The following is a 17710-nucleotide window of genomic DNA, read 5'->3' on the forward strand; positions in this document are numbered from 1 at the left end:
TTTTTACTTTTTTTGAAATGCGTAAAAATTAAGCACAAAACAGCATATATAAATAGTCCTTAACTTGATTGATGAACAGTTAACATTTTTTGACAAATACATCCCATTTCAAAATTATCTAAGTGGACTCTTTTAAAAGAAATAACATTATAATATTCTAAGATTTGAATATCTATTTGTATAATAATTATATCTTAAAACCACATTTAATAAGCAATCACTGATACCAATGTACACTATGGTATGGTTCTTACTAAAGTGTAGCATACCGCATTTCTTAGATGTCAGTGTATTTATCAATAAAAGATATTTGGCTATTATTATGAGAAGGATGGAAAAAAGCTTACTGAGTGAGCAATATAAATTGTGTGGTGGTTGCATAAAATTTTAAAATAACGACATGAAGGTAGATTAATAGTATGCTACAAATACGAATTATAGAAAATTGCACCTTTTAAGGTTGAATTCCTGTAAGTCAAGGGTTGCCTATATATATATATATATATATATATATATATATATATATATATATATATAGTCAGTCCATTTGCTTCATATATTTCAGATATATATTTCACTTCTATTTAATTATATAAATTTCATTTAGCTTTGGTAGTGTGGAAGGTAGTCTATTTTGGAGTCGGGAAGGGGGGCTGTTTGTCTCTCTGTTGGAATCCAAAGGGTAATTGTCTCAGTGGTACATGGTCTGCTTTAAAGATCCTCTCTCCTTTTTTTCCTAATGCAGTACAGAATAGTCTATATGAAGAGGAATCTTTTTTAACATTGGTAAGAATTACAGACTGTTTCTCCTCTGGTTAACTCATTATAAAAATCTTGTTATAATCAATTCACAAAGCACTGCTTATCATACATCTGTCTTCAAACATAATTTCTTGCAAGTGGTTTCCTGAAGAATCATCAGGTTTTCTCCACTGCTGCCCTTGCTGGAGTACTCCATGCATTCTTTTAGAACAAGATCAGTTTTGGGACTTATATGAGTTAAGACTGTTCTTTCTATTTAACTGAGGTGTTTACCATAAAGTTAAATAAAAAACAAAACTGACTATTTGCTGTCATTTCTTTTAAATGTTATAATTTTCCTATCTCTACTTCCTAATCCTATGTGCAAGCACCACTGATCCTCAACAAATTACATTGCCTATATTTTTAAATCTTATAAAAATTACCATTTTCACCAACATTCATTTTATTAAAGGAAATTATATAGGTAAATAAAGCTATGTCTAAATATACTGCCTCAATGCTTCAAAAATTAAAATTTATATAAAAACATTTAGAAGCATTCTGTCAACTTGGTACAGGTTCTTTCTTGAACAAGAAAGAACTTTGCATCTCTCAATATGTCTGGAATACTACTTGGAATTATTTTATTTTATTTTATTTTTGACAGAGAGAAACCATTACTGCTTGGAGAATTTAAGGTTGTATAGACCCAACTTAAAAAAAAAAGATATTAAAATTTCAAATCCAATTTTTCCTTTTTATCAGAGCTATATTTTTATATTCAAGTTTATGTGTGCAGACTGTTATTTTTTCCTAATTTTGAAAGAGTGTAAATAAGAACTCATTTCTTTATTAGCTGCCTGGCAGAAAATTAAATCCTCATATGGCTTCTTCTTTTTTATGGTAATGTTGTGCTATGTTTTAAAAATAAATTGTCAGTGGCATCAGGAAAACTTTTTAAGAAGTAAATTTTTCCCCTTGGAAATTGCAAGTTGATATCTTATATTAGCTTCCATGATTTAACTAGGTACTTTGAATTTCTATTCTTAGTTTGAGATGAGTTGAATGATTCAAGGGTATTTATGGCATTTCAACATTTAAGTTTTAATGAGAGCCACTTTGAACCTATAACATTCCAGAGAGGACTTTTCTGTTAGTTTGTTCAAAGCCTTTTTCTATTCATATACAAACCTAGCATCTGGGTGATTAGTAAAAGTAAGCCATGATAACATTATGTTTCTCTGCTGATTTTTTTTCTTTTTTCTTGACACTGTGTTATAGATGAATATAGAAGCTGACTCACCCAGCTTCAGCTCTCAGTAACTTTTATAGTTTTGCACTGGCATTACTTTTCAGCTTAAACCTCCTCCCAAGATTTTTACTTATTTGATGCTTTAAGTAGCTCTTAATTCTCCTACATTGCCTTTCAGATAATCTTATGATTGGAATACTATAGCAACATCATTTCAACAATAATTTGTCCTGGGATCACATGACATAGTTTTCACATGTCTGTTATGATTTTTGTCATTCTAACAACATTGGCGTTATATTAAAATGTTGATTTTAATGGAAATTTTCAATGTTTTTGTTGTCAGGAGCCTAACACTGTATAATAGTTTTTAGCTGCTTGGTTTTTATTAATGTCTACATGTTTGTGAGATTTATATTAAAAATTTCTCTTCCTTGTAATTAGGAACCAATTGAACTAATAAAATATTTGCTTGGTCAAATTAATCCAATGTTTAAAGATGCAAAAAAAAAACAAAAAAAAAACACTTTTTTTATACAGTATTTTTGGTAGTTTTCATAATTTAAAAAGATCCATACTTTAGCATTTTAAGGCAATAAAAAAGAATTAAGATGTTTATTGTTATGTCCTTTTAAGAAAGTAAATAGTTTCCTTAATTGTGTTTGCATAAAATAAGTGTACTTTTTTAATTGGGAAAACTTTAGAATGGATCTATAAATCTCTAATTTTTGAGATTCTTGTGATCAATATTGTTTTGTTATGACTAAAACAGATTTCACTGAGAATCTTCTTTTTCCACTTTGCAAACATCTATAAAATTTACTCATATTTAATGCTTATTATTTATAAAAACATTGGGAATGCATAATATTTGACATTATTAGACCAGTTTGGTTACATAAAGGAAAGATTGGTTACATAGCCAAAGACTGAAACTGCCTTATTGGAGGTGGTTACATAGTAATATTTTTTTTCTTTGAATTAACAGAAAAGAAAAGCATGTATCACTTCACTCTTGTTCACATGTGTGTTTTTGAGGTTGTTCATGTTGGTAGTGAGTTACCTTGACTCCGTCAGAGGGCCTGCCTTTTGTGTTAATGTACATGATTGTTCAAAATGATCATGTGTTTTTAATAAAATACTTTTATTTAATAAAATAAATGTCAAAATTTTATTAAGTAGCATCATTAAAATTATACATATTTACAAAATAAATTTACACTGAAGTTACTTATGGGAACCAAGGAATATGATACTGATTTGTGATTTTTAAAAATATTTTACATCCATTTTAATAGTTTGTACGTTTTCAGGACCCTGACTGCTTTTCTTTATCTTCACATTTTAGGTGAGATTGCTGATTCTTTATTTTCTTTGACCTTTGATGTTTAGTTTTTATACTATAGTCTCAATTTTTTAAAAACTGTTGCCCATTATTGTTTTCATTTTCATTGCTTTTTAAATATTTTAATTTATTAGTTATTTTTAACTATTTTGATACAAAACTTTGTTCTGTTACCATAGTCATTTTATAAAAGTCTAAGAACCTGCCGCTGAGACATGGTCAGAAGTATTTGTTACATGATTGATATAACCACATAAATACCTCTGCCAATACCGGAGTTCATTTGGTTGTTCATATGTTATAAACAGTGTTTTATAGATTTCTTTCAAATTATAGAATTTTGTAGCATTATAGAAAGTTTGAAAAATAGAACAAAATAATTAGACACAGTTCTCTCTAACACAATTGTCTCTTTTTATATTACATTTTCTTCTATATCTATGCCAATTTTTATATTAGTAATAAGGTAAAACTATTATATTCTGTCCCTTTTTTCCATTCACTATAGCAAATGCATTTCTGTGGCACTATATAACTTTATAATTATAATTGTAATGGCTTCAACTGAATTTCTTTGAAAGGGTGTTTTGTAATTTAATATTTTCCATAGTTCTGTATAGTTTGGATGTTTCTAGTTTTTTACTGTTAAAAAATCACTAACATTATAAGTTTGATAGGTAATATCAATTATCTACAACGTGAAACTTATTTTAATAACAAATGGTTCATAATTTACATATGTAAGCATTAAACTTAATACTGTTTTGGTGAATGGTTTTATATAAATAGAGTATAGTGAAGTTGCTTTGAAAATTATCAATGACTCTACCACAGCCTGAGTTTCTTTACTTACTTACTTATTTATTTATTTATTTTTACTTAAGAGAAATGTCAAAGCCCAATTGGACAGGTTAAGCGTACTAGTATTTACCAAAAAGTCTTAGTTTCTAGACATTGGCCTATTGTGAAACCCTTTAAACTACAAGTATTTGTGAATAATTTTTATATCCTGTGGTATATGAGGAGTTATTTGAGGGTAGTGACACTGTTTTATATAGTTTAGACATCATCTTGAATACAGAGGCATATTAAAATTTTTAAATTCTATTTGAAAATGTCCTTTACAGAAAAAAAAACTTATAATTTTAATCCCTTAATTAAACTGCTGTTCTTTGATAATTTTTCCTAGTAAATTTTTTTCCATAAAGTAACAGAGGCTCACTTTTTTTTTTTTATTATGTATCTATTATGTAGAGTAACATTTAAAACTTTCTTCTTGACTTTATTTTTTCATTGTTATTACTATCATGGTAAAAGAAGAGCTGCTTAAATTCATGGGTTGTTATATGTCCCTCATTGGGTTGCTGTGAAAATTAAATGAATTAATTCACATAATGTACTGCAGTGGAGTCTAGTAAGTTCTCCATAAGCATCAACTATCACCACTGCTACTTCTCGTAATTTGCTATTATTATTATTGATAAGAAAATAATTTGAACTCAGACCAAGAATTACATTTTTGTCACATAGTAAATAATAAATCATCTGGTACTCCAGGACAAAGTATGTATCAACATAAAGTTGTAAAAGGATTGTTCAGTAAGTGTTTCTGGAAACATTGGTTAACGTTTTAGAAAAATATAAAGTTATAGCCTTACCTTGCAAGCTTGCTCTCATGATTATAGGTGAATAATTCCAGGTGGAATAAAAAAAAATTAAATGTAAAGCCATGAAATTCATATTTTTAAACTTTAGTATAGGTGACTATATATCAGACCTAAGGATAAGAAAGTCTTAAAAACAGTGGAAGAAACTCAAGCGAAAGATTCAAATGGGTAAACATTTAACATTTCATCAAAAAGAAAAGTTGAAAAATCTTAGACTTTGCAACAAATAGGGCTGCGGAATATGCCCTGAAAAGATACGTGTGTGTGTGTGTGTGTGTGTGTGTGTGTGTGTGCATGCATTATTTATGAACATGTTAATCAAAAAGTGGTCAAAATGTATCAGACATCAATTTACAGAATAAGAAATACAAATAATTAATAAGCATTAAAAAAAATCTAACTCCATTAACAATGAAAATGAAATGCTCTACATTTTTTCACTTGTCCGATTACTAATGCTTTAGTGTGATTAGAAGTTCTCTTCCGAGAGAATGGTAATCTGGGCAGTCCTGCTTACTGCTGGAGGGAATGTGCCCTGTTACGAACCATCTGAGTGACAAGAATTTGGACAAGATCTATCTAGCTTTGCAACTTGTCCTAATGAAGTCACCAGTGAAATGAACAGAAGGGAATGCCCATGGATGTCTTTTGCAGTCTTACTGAAATAATGAGCAGATAACAACACCTTAAATGTCACATTTTATAGTATAAAAAAAAAAATGTTTGACTTTAAACAAAGCTATCCAATTAAATGATGTGTTAGCATATCGTAAATGATCTGTACTGGAAAATATTAGATAAGTGTCTCCTTGTGATCAGGGGCTGACCTGCACCTGCGGTCTCACTCTAACTCTGAGGTCACTTTCCTATTGTAATAACGTGAAATTGCCGTTCCTTTAAAACACACAAATCTCTAGCAGCTGTGGGTATGTGCCCTGGAAAAAGCCTTACCATAAAAACGCTGAGCCAATTATAAATTACAAAAATGTGAAATATAAGGAAAAATATATTTTGTGTAAAACCATTCCCTTACTCTAAATTCCTTGTTACTATTCTTTTTACCATCCTTCTTTTTAAAAAGCCAGTTCTTACTGAGACTTGGGCACTGGAAATGAACTGGAGTTTAACAGGTCCTTGGTTATTTATAAACATTTACTTGAAAGAACCCTCAGCTTACTTTCCGCTTAAGAACAATGTTTTAAATTGCCCTCTTAATGAGAACCACATAAGATCTGAAGGCAAGAGCCCTGGCCAGTGTGTGCATTGGTTAGACTGTCAGCCAGCCCTGGTATGGCTGCATTGCAGGAGGCAACCAGTCAGATGTGTTTCTCTCAGATCGATCTTTCTCCCTATATCTCTTCCTCCTTTTATTCCTCCCACTCTCTCTAAAACTCAACGGAAAATATATCCTTGGATGAGGATTAACAACAAAAAGATATAAAGGCAAAAAATATTAATCCCTTTTCCTGTCATACAATTCACTTTCTCTAAGCTTAGACTTAACCACAGTGTGAGGATGACACACCATTCATCATGTTATTGAACTTTGAAAGTTACAATCTGTACTGTCTTGAAGGGTATGTCAGATAGATTCCAGGAAAATAAGCTGATCTGGTTTTTGGTTTGAGAAATAATTATAGGCAAGTACTCTGGATTGTATATGTATTGTTATAGCCTCTGTTCTGGCTATGTTATTGTTTTCTCTGGGTTTGAGATTTTCTTTGTTATTTCTGTTTTATTTTTTAATCTGTGTTTATATGGGGCCCAGTGCATGAATTCCTGCACCTTGAAAGGAACTGTGGGCCACAAGGTTGCGGTCAGCCCATCCTCTTCACCCTCACCCAGCTCCTTCTGCTGTGGCCCCGGGTCCCCTGTCTAAGGGCTGCCCTGTTCCTTATGCCACTGCTCCCATATGCTGATGGCACCAGCCCCGCTCACACCCACTGATGGTGTGGAGTGATTGGGTCTGGCGCCAGCAGCAGGTGCAAGCAGGGCCGGCACCGTCAGGGTATGAGCGGCAGCTGCAGCCCTGATAGCCCCTTAGGCGCAGGGGGAGGTGGAGAAGCCCTCAGGATGATAGGGGCCGGCAGCCACCTCTCGCACCCACTGATGACACCAAGCAATCAGGACCGGTGCTGGGCACTAGCAGTGGGTGTGAGCGGGGCTGGTGCTGGCAGTGGGTGTGAGTGGAGCCGGTGCCAGCAGTGGGTGCAAGCAGCAGCGGCTGGCCCTGATCACCCCTCAGGAGCAGGGGGATGTTGAATCCTATTAACTTCCTGAGGAGCAATTGGGGCTGGCAGCCACAGCTCGCACTCACTGATGGCACCAAACGATCAGAGCCAGCACTGGGAGCCAGCAACCAGTGCAAGTGGTGGCTCCAGCACAGCAGTGGGTGCAAGTGGGGCCAGTTCTGGCAGCAGGTGTGAGTGCTGGACAGGACCACAGTGTGCAGGAGCAAAGAATTTTCAGTAAGCACCAAAGGCTCGCTCTGATGACAGCAACAGGTGTCCTGCCTTGGTCAAGCACCACTTGTGCTGACCATCCCACTGCGGCTAACACCACCCACTATGTTCCACACGCTCCCCCTACTGGTCAGCATACATCATAGTTACCTATTGTTTGGTTATTCCACAATCAGTCTATTTGCATATTAGCCTTTTATCATATAGGATACGGATGTACATATGTATACGTGTGTATCCATTCATATGTGTATTTGTATGTATGTATTGTATGATGTTCAATATAGAGCACTATATATGAATCAGGAGAGTAAAGGATTGTGATAAAAGTGGGAAGAATATCTTTTACTGTAAATTTAAATTTGGCATCAGAAATAACATACATCCTTAGAAATAATAATTAAAAACATGAATAGTTAAGGTACACTAAATCTTTGTGGTTTTTTTTGTTTGTTTTTTTTAATGCCTCACTGCCCTGGTCTGGTGGTCAGTTGGTCCAAGCATTGTCCCATACACCAAGAGCTGGTGGGTTCAGTTCCTGGTCAGGGCACTTACCCAAGTTACAGGTTCCATCCAGGTGGGATTGATATGTGCATATGAATATGAGAGGCAACTGATCGATGTTTTTCTCTCATATAGGTGTTTCTCTCTCTCCCTCCATCCCTCCTCTCCCCTTCTCTCTCTCCCATCTCTCTAAAATGCAATAAAAACATATCCTTAGGCGAGGATTATTAAAAATAAATAAAATGCCTCACTTCTTTAATAGGGTACTTTTAATAGTTAACATTTAAATCTGGCTTTAATTTTAATATTTTGTCTCTTTTGTAACACTAGCCAGTTAAAAACCTACTAATAAGCCCCTTAATTTATTTTTCCCTTTCCTGCTAGACAGTATGTTGTGGGAACACATGGAGCTTTAACATGTTCCTGCCTTCAAGGTACTTTAAATAAGTTGGAGACATAATCACGCAGTAATTTACAGCCATAGTGTGTAGTGTTTACCACATGCCAGGCACTGGGTCAGATCGTTTATGGCAATTATTTAATTCTTAAAAACACTATGAGGTGGAGACTATTTTAAAGTTGAAAAAATGGGCCTAGAGATATTTTTTAAAAGTTGGCAAGTCATACAGCTGGTAAGCCAGCAGAGCAGAGCAGACTTGTCTCCCTTTTGTCTTTTGCTTCAACACCCAGTGATGTTGCTACTGTGATAGAATCCATGTGGTGATCTGATTGCCTTTTCTTTGTTTTGTAAAGGAGCATATTAGGCAAGGCACCAGCACTGAAGCTCATAACCATGGGCATTTCTTTGCTTGATAGTCACCACCGAGAAAGTGCATGTGAATGAGGTCAGGACCTTGTCATGGTGTGGGAGCCAGTGCACTGACAGTACTGAGTGTTCTGGCCAGGGAGCAGGGCATCAGGGTTCCTTCCAGTGCTAAGCCTTGGGGCTTGCAATGTTCTCTCCTTTTGTCTACCTTTTGGAATTTTTTCTTGTGAAAATATCAAATGTGTCCTTTCTGTGTTGAAATTTACATAACAAAATGAAACTGGAATGATAGTAGGGTTTTTGTTGTTGCTTTTTTAAGTTTAATTTAGTAAACTTTTACCAAGCACTTGTTCTGTAACAACCAGATACAGCTAACATCACCAAACCATCCTTTGGTCCCCATCTTTGATGTCCAAAGATCCTCACATTACAAATCTGTTTACTTCTTTCTTTTATCCACTATCCCTTTATTATTTACAATGAAAGCAAAAACTTCAGATAATGATAAAGACCCAGTTAAATTAATACTTTCATTGAAATTCGGGATTTATCTGTGATTTGTGGATCAGAAAAATTTCAGGTTTTCACATTTGGACTTTATTTGCTTTGGATGAGACATTTATGACCTAGTTAGAACTATTCCTGTGCCAAAAGTTGTAGTGGCAAAGAAAACCCTCCCTCCATACCAGGAATGATTGTGAAGGTCATTTCTAGTTCTACCTGCTTATCTTATAACTAGAGGTCTGGTGCACTAAAGTCGTGCACGGAATAGGTGGTTCCCTCAGCTCAGCCTGCACCCTCTCTAACTGGGGATCCTTTGGGGGATGTCTGACTGCTGGTTTAGGCCTGATCCTGGGGTCGGGCCTAAACCAGCAGTCGGACATCCCTCACGCAATCTAGCACCATTGGCTCCTAACTGCTTACCTGCCTGCCTGCCTGATTGCCCCTGCCTCTGCCTGCCAGCCTGATCACCCCTAACTGCCCTTCACTGACAGGCTGATTGCCCCCAACTGTCCCCTCTGCTAGCCTGATCTCACTTCCAATGGCCCTCCCCTGCCAACAATTTGGTTATGATCAGTCAGTTTCCATTGTCAGCATCAAAAGCTCTGCCTCCTAGGCAACTATTGGCTCCCCACAGCACCCAAATTTGGTTCTGATTGGTTGATTTCTATGCCAGTTGGCATCAAAAGCTCTGTCTCATAGGTAGCCATTGGTCCTTCGAAGCACCCACATTGGTTCTGATTGGTCAGTTTCTAAGCCAGTCAGCATCTCTGGACATATCTCTAGGTCTGATCAGAGCAGCAGGGCTTAGCAGCAGCCCCAGCAGAGGCCAGGAGAAAAAGAAAAGCTCAGCTGCTAATGAAGCTCAGAAAGAAAGAGGGAGAGAAAGAGAGGCAATAGCTTCCACTGAGACTGAAGATCAGACCCTGACTCACTTTCTGGGTCTCAGCCACCTGGGCAGTCAGCGCTGGGTTGCCCTGGCAACCCAGTGCTGACTAAGGACTTCTGGGTTCCTCAGCGTTCAGTCATGATCAGTCATTACAACCCTGATATTTATATATTAGATTGCCTTTCTGGAGATAAGAACCATAGAAACATGAAATTAGAACAATAAATACCAGCATAGAAAAGTTAGGAAAACTAATGTGTCATTTTTCTGCTAAACCAGAAACTATCCCATTACTCGGATTCCAGTCTTGGCCAGCAGTCATAGGTAACAGAGTTAGGGTGGGACTGGGATTGGATAAGTAATTTCTGCAAATTAGGCAGAAACCACTGACTAGAAACCACTCTGCTAAAGCATTGGAAGTAGCAAGAATCTCGGTTATTTCTGGTGTGGTGTTGCAATGACTCTGAGATATATGTAGGGCTCCCTTTAATGGGTTCTTTCCCAATATCCTAGAAAACAGAGAGAAAAAATTAATGTGCAGTGTGTCCTCTGACCCTTTACACAGAAGTCTGAATTGTGTCTGCATGTGGGATTTTAGAATTCACACATCTTTTCTTCCTCTCAGGAGCAGGATGGCACAGTGCCCCTTTTGCTTATCTCAAATTTCATCTTATATAAAGTACCAATGTGTTTCATCACTTACCCTGTTCACTTTCTTCTCTTTGATCAAAGAGCTTTAGAGCAATTATCTTCCTTGTTTAAAATTCTTTGTAAATGTTTCCCCTCAAATAAATCTTGAGTGTTTCCTCAAAATCAGAATGACTATTGGTGGTCCACAGAAATATATTATCAGATTATCTTTTTCATTCTATTCTCAATATACTGGTTGATTTTTATTAAGTTGATTCTGTGAGTCATATAACTCCCTAGTCATTGATAATTGTTTTTTAATAGTGCCTTTATTTTGAATCCTATTAACTTCTTAAATCCAATGCTAATAACTATTCTTTTTCTGTATGGTCCCTAAAATTCACATATATTAGTTATTATAGTCTTATATTTTGTTATAAAATAACTTTATTTTTAAAGTTTTCTCTATGTCACACTCAATCAATATTCTTTTTAAAGAGAATATATTTAAAAATATGGTTGGACAGGACCAGTGTGGCTCAGTGGTTGAGTGTCGACCTGTGAACCAGGAAGTTTTATTCCCAGTTAGGGCACACGCCTGGGTTGCAGCTTGATTCCCAGTGGTGGAGCTTGCAGGAGGCAGCCGATCAATGATTTTCTCTCATCATTGATGTTTCTCTCTCTCTCTCCCTCTTCCTTCCTCTCTGAAATTAATTTTAAAAAATTTTAAAAAGAGTAATGTAAAAAAAAGTCTTTAAAATAGATATATAGTACATATATATTGTTTTGTACTATAGAGCTGATGCAGAATATACTAGTACTAGAGGCCCAGTGCACAAATTTTTGCACGGGGTGGGGATGTCCCTCAGCCCAGCCTTCACCCTCTCCAATCTGGGACACCTTGAGGGATATCTGCCCACCCATTTAGGCCCGATCCCATAGGGAGCAGGCCTAGTTGCCCCATAGGGATCAGGCCTAAACAGGTGGTCAGAGATCCCTCTCACAATCCAAGACTGCTGGCACCCAACTGACCTCCCCTGCTGGCCGGGTCTCCCCCAACTGCCCTACCCTGCAGGCCTGGTCTCCCCCAATTGCTCTCCCCTGCAGGCCTGGCTCCCCCCCCCCCCAACTGCCCTCCCCTGCTAGCCTGATCTCCCCCAACTGCCCTCCTCTGCTAGCCTGGTCACCCCTAACTGCCCTCCCTGCTGGCCTGATTGCCCACAACTGCTCTTCCCTGCAGGCCTGATCCCCCCAACTGCCCTCTGCTATAGGCCTGATCCCCCTGCAACTGCCCTTCCCTTTAAGCCTAGTTGCCCTCAACTGCCCTCCTCTGCTGGCCTGGTCTCCCCCAACTGCCCTCCTCTGCTGACCCAGTTACCCCTAACTGCCCTCCCTGCTGGCCTGAGTGCCCCAACTGCTCTCCCCTCCAGGCCTGGTCCCCCCAACTGCTATTTTCTGCAGGCCTGACCCCCATCAGCTGCCCTCTGCTGTAGGCCTGCTCCCCCAAAATGCCCTCCCCTGCAGGCCTAGTTGCCCCCAACTGCCCTCCCCTGCAGGCCTGCCCCCCCCCCCCAATTGCCTTTCCTTGCTGGCCTGGTTTCCCCCAACTGCCCTCCTCTACTGGCCTAGTCACCCCTAACTTCCCACAACTTTCCTCCCCTGCAGGCCATCTTTTGGTGGTCATCTTGTGTCCACATGGGGGCAGCCATCTTGTGTCTTGTTGTGATGGTCAATTTGCATATTACTCTTTTATTAGATAGTATATGTTTTGATAAGTAGGCTCTTTTCTCTCTCTTAAAATCTGGATTTTTGAGAAAGTATAAAGGTTGGTTTGGTTAAGAGTTGATTGCACAGCTTATGAGTTCTTGAGTGATGCATATGATAAATGTCACTATTCTAGAAAAGAAATAAAACCAGAATACTGCAACATGAAAATCAATCAGAATGAAATGGGAATTGACTGCGGAAAGGAACTCTTTAAGTGATAGCAGTGAGTTTGAGAGGATGTTTTAAGCAGACATGATATTTATTTAAATACTTAAGAAGTTATCTTAGCAAAAGATTTTATGACCTGTTGATGAGTACACAATTGAAACTATGAAACATTTTCAAATTTCAGTAGGCTTCAGATCATTAATACACAGAGCTTCCATAGAAGAAGACCTGAGGCAGCTGGGTCCATGGTTCCATTCCCCTGGAATCTCATGGAAGTTAAATAACTTGCTTTTAGGAACAGGATAGTTTTCTATCAGCCTGATCCCACACATAGGCCTGTTTGACACTATGCTTTCCCTAATTTAGTTTTCTTTCTTAACAGTAGATCCTGTCTGTGCCCCAGGTATGTTGTTAGTCTATGCTTTGAGTATGACATGAAATATTCCAGTGTTTATGAATGAGAGAACCCATCATTTATATTGAAAATGTTTTTAAAGTGCTTTAAATTTATTCTTATCAAATGTGTTCATCAATGAGTCCCTGATAAATTATCCTATGCTTTCTGACTTATTATGCTTTATAACGCAGTTATTTTACTCATTGTTTTCTGAAGAAAACTTTTATGATTTAGAACCAAATAAAATTTGTCATTATAGCTATATATTTAAATGTTAGATAATTCTTTTATAAATTGTTATTTTAATGAAATTGTGTAGCATTTATTTTTATTCTCTTACTAAGTGCACTTATAACAATAATATGGTGTAACAAAAATCTGAGCCAACTTTGAGGGGTTTTTATTTTTGTTTTTTGAGGGAGTTTCTTTTTTTAGTTCTTATTACTAGAAATAATTTTTTTTTCCTGTTTACAGCTGGCTTTAGAAGAAGTTTCCGTCTAAGTAGAAAAGATAAGAAAACAAATAAATCCATGTATGAATGTAAGAAGAGTGATCAATATGATACAGCTGACGTACCCACATATGAGGAAGTAACCCCATATCGGCGACAAATGAATGAAAAATACCGGCTTGTTGTCTTGGTTGGTAAGTGTCTGTGTTTGTGTGTAATTCGGATGAAACAAATGAGGTAGTAAAAGTTTCACTTCAAAGAACATCTCACTTGAAGTTTCCAGCTAAAAAGTCTCACCCGCTGTTCACATAGAGCCATCCCCCTTCAGGGCGCCGAGCTGAGTATTTCCACATAGGGCCTCCCTCAGGCAGATCAGCAGATGTTGGCCGTGCTTTGCCTTTGCTGCACTGTGGATGGCATGGCCATGCATTGCACTTATCATTACTGTCTTACTTTCGCTCTCCTTAAAATTCACCAACTATTCCAAAGTATCCCAGGCTGATTTTCCTTGTTTTTTATCCCTCTCCACTCAGTTCACTTGTTGGGCAGTCCACCTGGGGTGGTCCTCCCAGTCACCAGGGAAAGGCCAGCTTGACTTTAGTCTCTGCTCAGACTCCAGGCTGCCTCTCAATAGGTTTTTATGGCAGAGACAGCATCCGCGTCCCTGCTCAGAGGGAGGAGCCCTCCCGCCCCTCCCCTTTCCCACAGGCCTCCAGCCTCAACTCCAGGGCTTCTCAAACTTACACACTTTGAGTCAGCTGGGGATCTTGTTAGCATAGTTTCTGATCTCTCCCACGTTCCCAGATACCCAGGCTGATTCTGGAGTGCCTTTTGCTTTTCAGCTACTACTATTATTGGTTATAAAGCAAATGTCGGGAGGCTGTGCACACAGGTAGCCTAGTTGCTCTGTTGAAATGAGTTCAGTTGCCATTACCTTCTTTTGTTGGTGGCTGTAAACTGGCTGCAATTTATTTTGATATCACACTTATTTTGTACTTTGTTATCATGTGCTTAAATGATGATTTTAAAGCCTTTAGTTTTGTCTTAATTTGCTGTTCAGGATTTGTTCAGTGATATTTTAGACTCGGTATGTCTGCTTCATATTGATTTATTATATTTTCAGCTTGTGTTATAAGACTAGAGGCTTGGTGCATGAAATTTGTGCACTGGGGGGGGTGGAGTAGTTAACCCTCAGCTCAGCCTGCACCCTCTTCAATCTGGGACTGCTGGCTCCCAACTGCCTGCCTGCCTGCCAGTATGATCATCCCCTAATCACTCTCCTGCCAGCCTGATTGATGCCTAACTGCTCCCCTGCCAGCCGATTGTCCCCAACACACCTCTCCTGCAGGCCTTATCCCTCCCAACTACCTTCCCCTGCAGACTTGGTCCCCCTTAACTGCCCTCCCTTATAGGTCTGGTCCCTCCACCCCCGACTGCCCTTGGTGTGAGGTGGTGGAGACAGTGAAAACAGGTCTCTGGGACAAGGCAGGCTGCCTTCCAGCCAGTTCCGCTCTTCTGTAACCATGTGACAACTGAACATTTCAGATTTTCTTGGGGCATTTTTTTCTTCATTTGAAAAGTGAAGACAATAAGAGCATCTTCTTTCTAGGTTTGTTTGTTAAATGCAGGCTTGGCCCCCTTCCAACTGCCCAGCCCCCGCAGGCCTGGTCACCCCTAACTGCCCTCCCCTGGTGGCCTGATTGCCCACAACTACCCTCCCCTGCCAGCCATCTTTGACCAAATGGGGTCAGTCTTTTTGTGCAAGGGTGTGAAGGTCAATTTGCCTATTACCTCTTTATTATATAGGATTCTTATAAGAAAGTCTTTAGCCCCTAACACTTTATTTCCCTATTTTGGAGCACTTTCTGGTATAATATAATTTTTAATTTTTTAATCCAACCCTTTTGGAAAGTGATTTAATTGTGTGTGTGTTTTAGTCCTTACCCAAAGATATGTTTTTATTGATTCTAAAGAGAGGAAGGGAACGATAGAGAGAAACATGGATGTGAGAGAGAAACATTGATCAGTTGTCTCCTATATGCACCCTGACTAGGGATCAAACCCACGACCAAGGCATGTGCCCTAACAGGGAATCAAACCCACAAATTTTTTTTGGTGCACAGGATGTTGCTCCAGCTGAGCCACCCAGCCAGTCTTTAATCCTATCCTTTCCATCCCTGTGACCTTTTTGGAGCATGATCTTCTGTAGTGAAAAGCGACAGCCAGGGTTGTAATATTAATATAACTATTCTTCAAAAGTATTTCCTGTTATTCACTTCCTTCTGTGTAGTCATTGTCCAGAAAAGCTTTTAGCTTGGTTGTGTAGCACATTTGTAGTATTAGACTTTTAGAGTTTATTTTCTAGAGTCTATTACATCCTGTGAGGTGGGTGGAAGAGACAGTGAGAAACAGGCTGCCTTCCAGCCAGTTCTGCTCTTTCATAACCATGTGACACCTGAACATTTCAAATTTTGGGGGGGCATTTTTTTTCTTCATCTGAAAAATTAGGACAATAAGAGCATCTGCTTTATAAGTTTGTTTGAGTGTTAAATGAAATAGTATTTGCAAAGACTGAGATCAATTCCTACTACCTCAGTTAGGTTTTAATAAACAAAACTCTTCTATTTTAACTAAAAATATAAGTTGAACATGAAATGTTAAAATATGAATAGGCTTCTGCTCATTTTGATCATTAGTGTCCCAAACACATAAATTAAATTAGATTATTAAGCAATTTATCATCTAAAAGGGAATCAAGCAGTAGACTTGAATTTTGGAAGTTCTAGATTGTTTCTGAATTGACTATTTACTTTTCATTATTGTAGAAATCATATACTGTACTTAGGAAATAGTTCCTTGGCTCTTACAACAAGTGTAGGAGTATGGAAAGTGTATTAGCATCCTGGTCCTCCTCAAGATTAATTTGTTTTTCTCAGTGTTTTCAAAGCCATTGGGAATAATTGTGTTTGCTTTGAAACTATTAGATAAATACTAGAGGCCTGGTGCATGGATTCGTGCACCTGTGGGGTCCCTTAGCCTCACCTGCACCCTCTCGCAATCTGGGACCCCTTAGGCTTAGGGGATGTAGTAGTGTGTGAAGCAGCAGATAGCCAGGGAGGAGCCTGAGCCCAGGCCAAGCGCTGCACCACTCCCTCTCATTCCGCCCCACAGCGCTTGCCTCTGCCGCTGCTCAGTAGCACTACTGTGGAGGTGGGAGAGACTCATGCTGCCACAGACACTAGCTGGCAGGTGCCCCTTGATCAGCTGAGTGGCGCTCCCACTGTGGACTGTAGGGTGGGAGCACACTGACCACCAGGGGGCATCTCCTGTGTTGACCCCGGTGGTCAGTGCATGTCATAGTGACTGGTGAAACACTCAACTGGTCAAGTGGTAGACTGGTCACTCAGGGTTATGTATATATAGATTGTTAAGAAGGTACATAGTTTTTATTTTCCCTGTATTGCATTATTTTTATTCTTGGACTTAATGTTCAAGAAATTAAAATCTAACAAGTTATTAACATGGCAAAAATATGTGGAGAACTTTGAGCTTGATCAGAAGTATTTCATTTCCAAAATCACATTTCAGCCACTAAAACATTTCAGTGACAGTTTGTGTTATATTCGCTTCTGCATTTAAAGTATTTTCCAAAAAGTATGTTAAGACCAAATGTACATTAGTACATTTTTCTACATAAGTTTTATCTTTAGTGAAACTTAACTTTTAAAAAGTAAAGTAATGTGTGTTTGCAGGGGAAGGAGCATTAAGAAAGCTTTAGTGTTCAAAAACTAAAACATATCGTAAGACAATAGAAGAGCAAAAATTCATCTGTGGATATTCAGACAATTTGTGACTTGTTCTGCTTGGTTACAAAGCATAAGAAGCAAAAATAAACGTTTATTTATGTTTTATGTTCTTAGTTTGAGCACTAAGTACTGCTCTGGCCTCCTTTGTGCTGACTTTTATATGCTGGGCAAAGACTGTGAGGTGGTTTGAATAGACATTTATAAGACTGTCATAATTTTTCCATAAAACTATAGCAAAACTAAAAGGTATCTCACATAAAGCAGAGAGAAAAGTAACTCAAAACTAAACGTGAGTGTTAATGTTTGTTAGAATTCCCAAAGCTTTAGTTGACCTTTGATTGAAGGCTTGTAGGAGTTACTC

At 38.0% G+C, this 17710-nt stretch overlaps 1 protein-coding gene across 3 annotated transcripts in view; it reads left to right on the forward strand.

The window, feature by feature from the left end:
- The window catches only part of MPP7 (MAGUK p55 scaffold protein 7), a 229872-nt gene that overhangs the window by 191466 nt on the left and 20696 nt on the right, over positions 1-17710 (forward strand). For 2 of the 3 annotated variants that reach the window (XM_036453195.2, XM_045585883.1), the window contains one exon: positions 13567-13737. The exons of the other annotated variant lie outside the window; for it this stretch is intronic. In XM_036453195.2, the coding sequence (XP_036309088.1) occupies positions 13567-13737 (171 nt within the window). The remainder of the gene's footprint in view (positions 1-13566; positions 13738-17710) is intronic. 3 annotated transcript variants of the gene reach the window in all.

The sequence above is a fragment of the Pipistrellus kuhlii genome, unplaced genomic scaffold, assembly GCF_014108245.1.
Source record: "Pipistrellus kuhlii isolate mPipKuh1 unplaced genomic scaffold, mPipKuh1.p scaffold_m20_p_1, whole genome shotgun sequence".
NCBI classification, from domain to species: Eukaryota; Metazoa; Chordata; class Mammalia; order Chiroptera; family Vespertilionidae; genus Pipistrellus; species Pipistrellus kuhlii.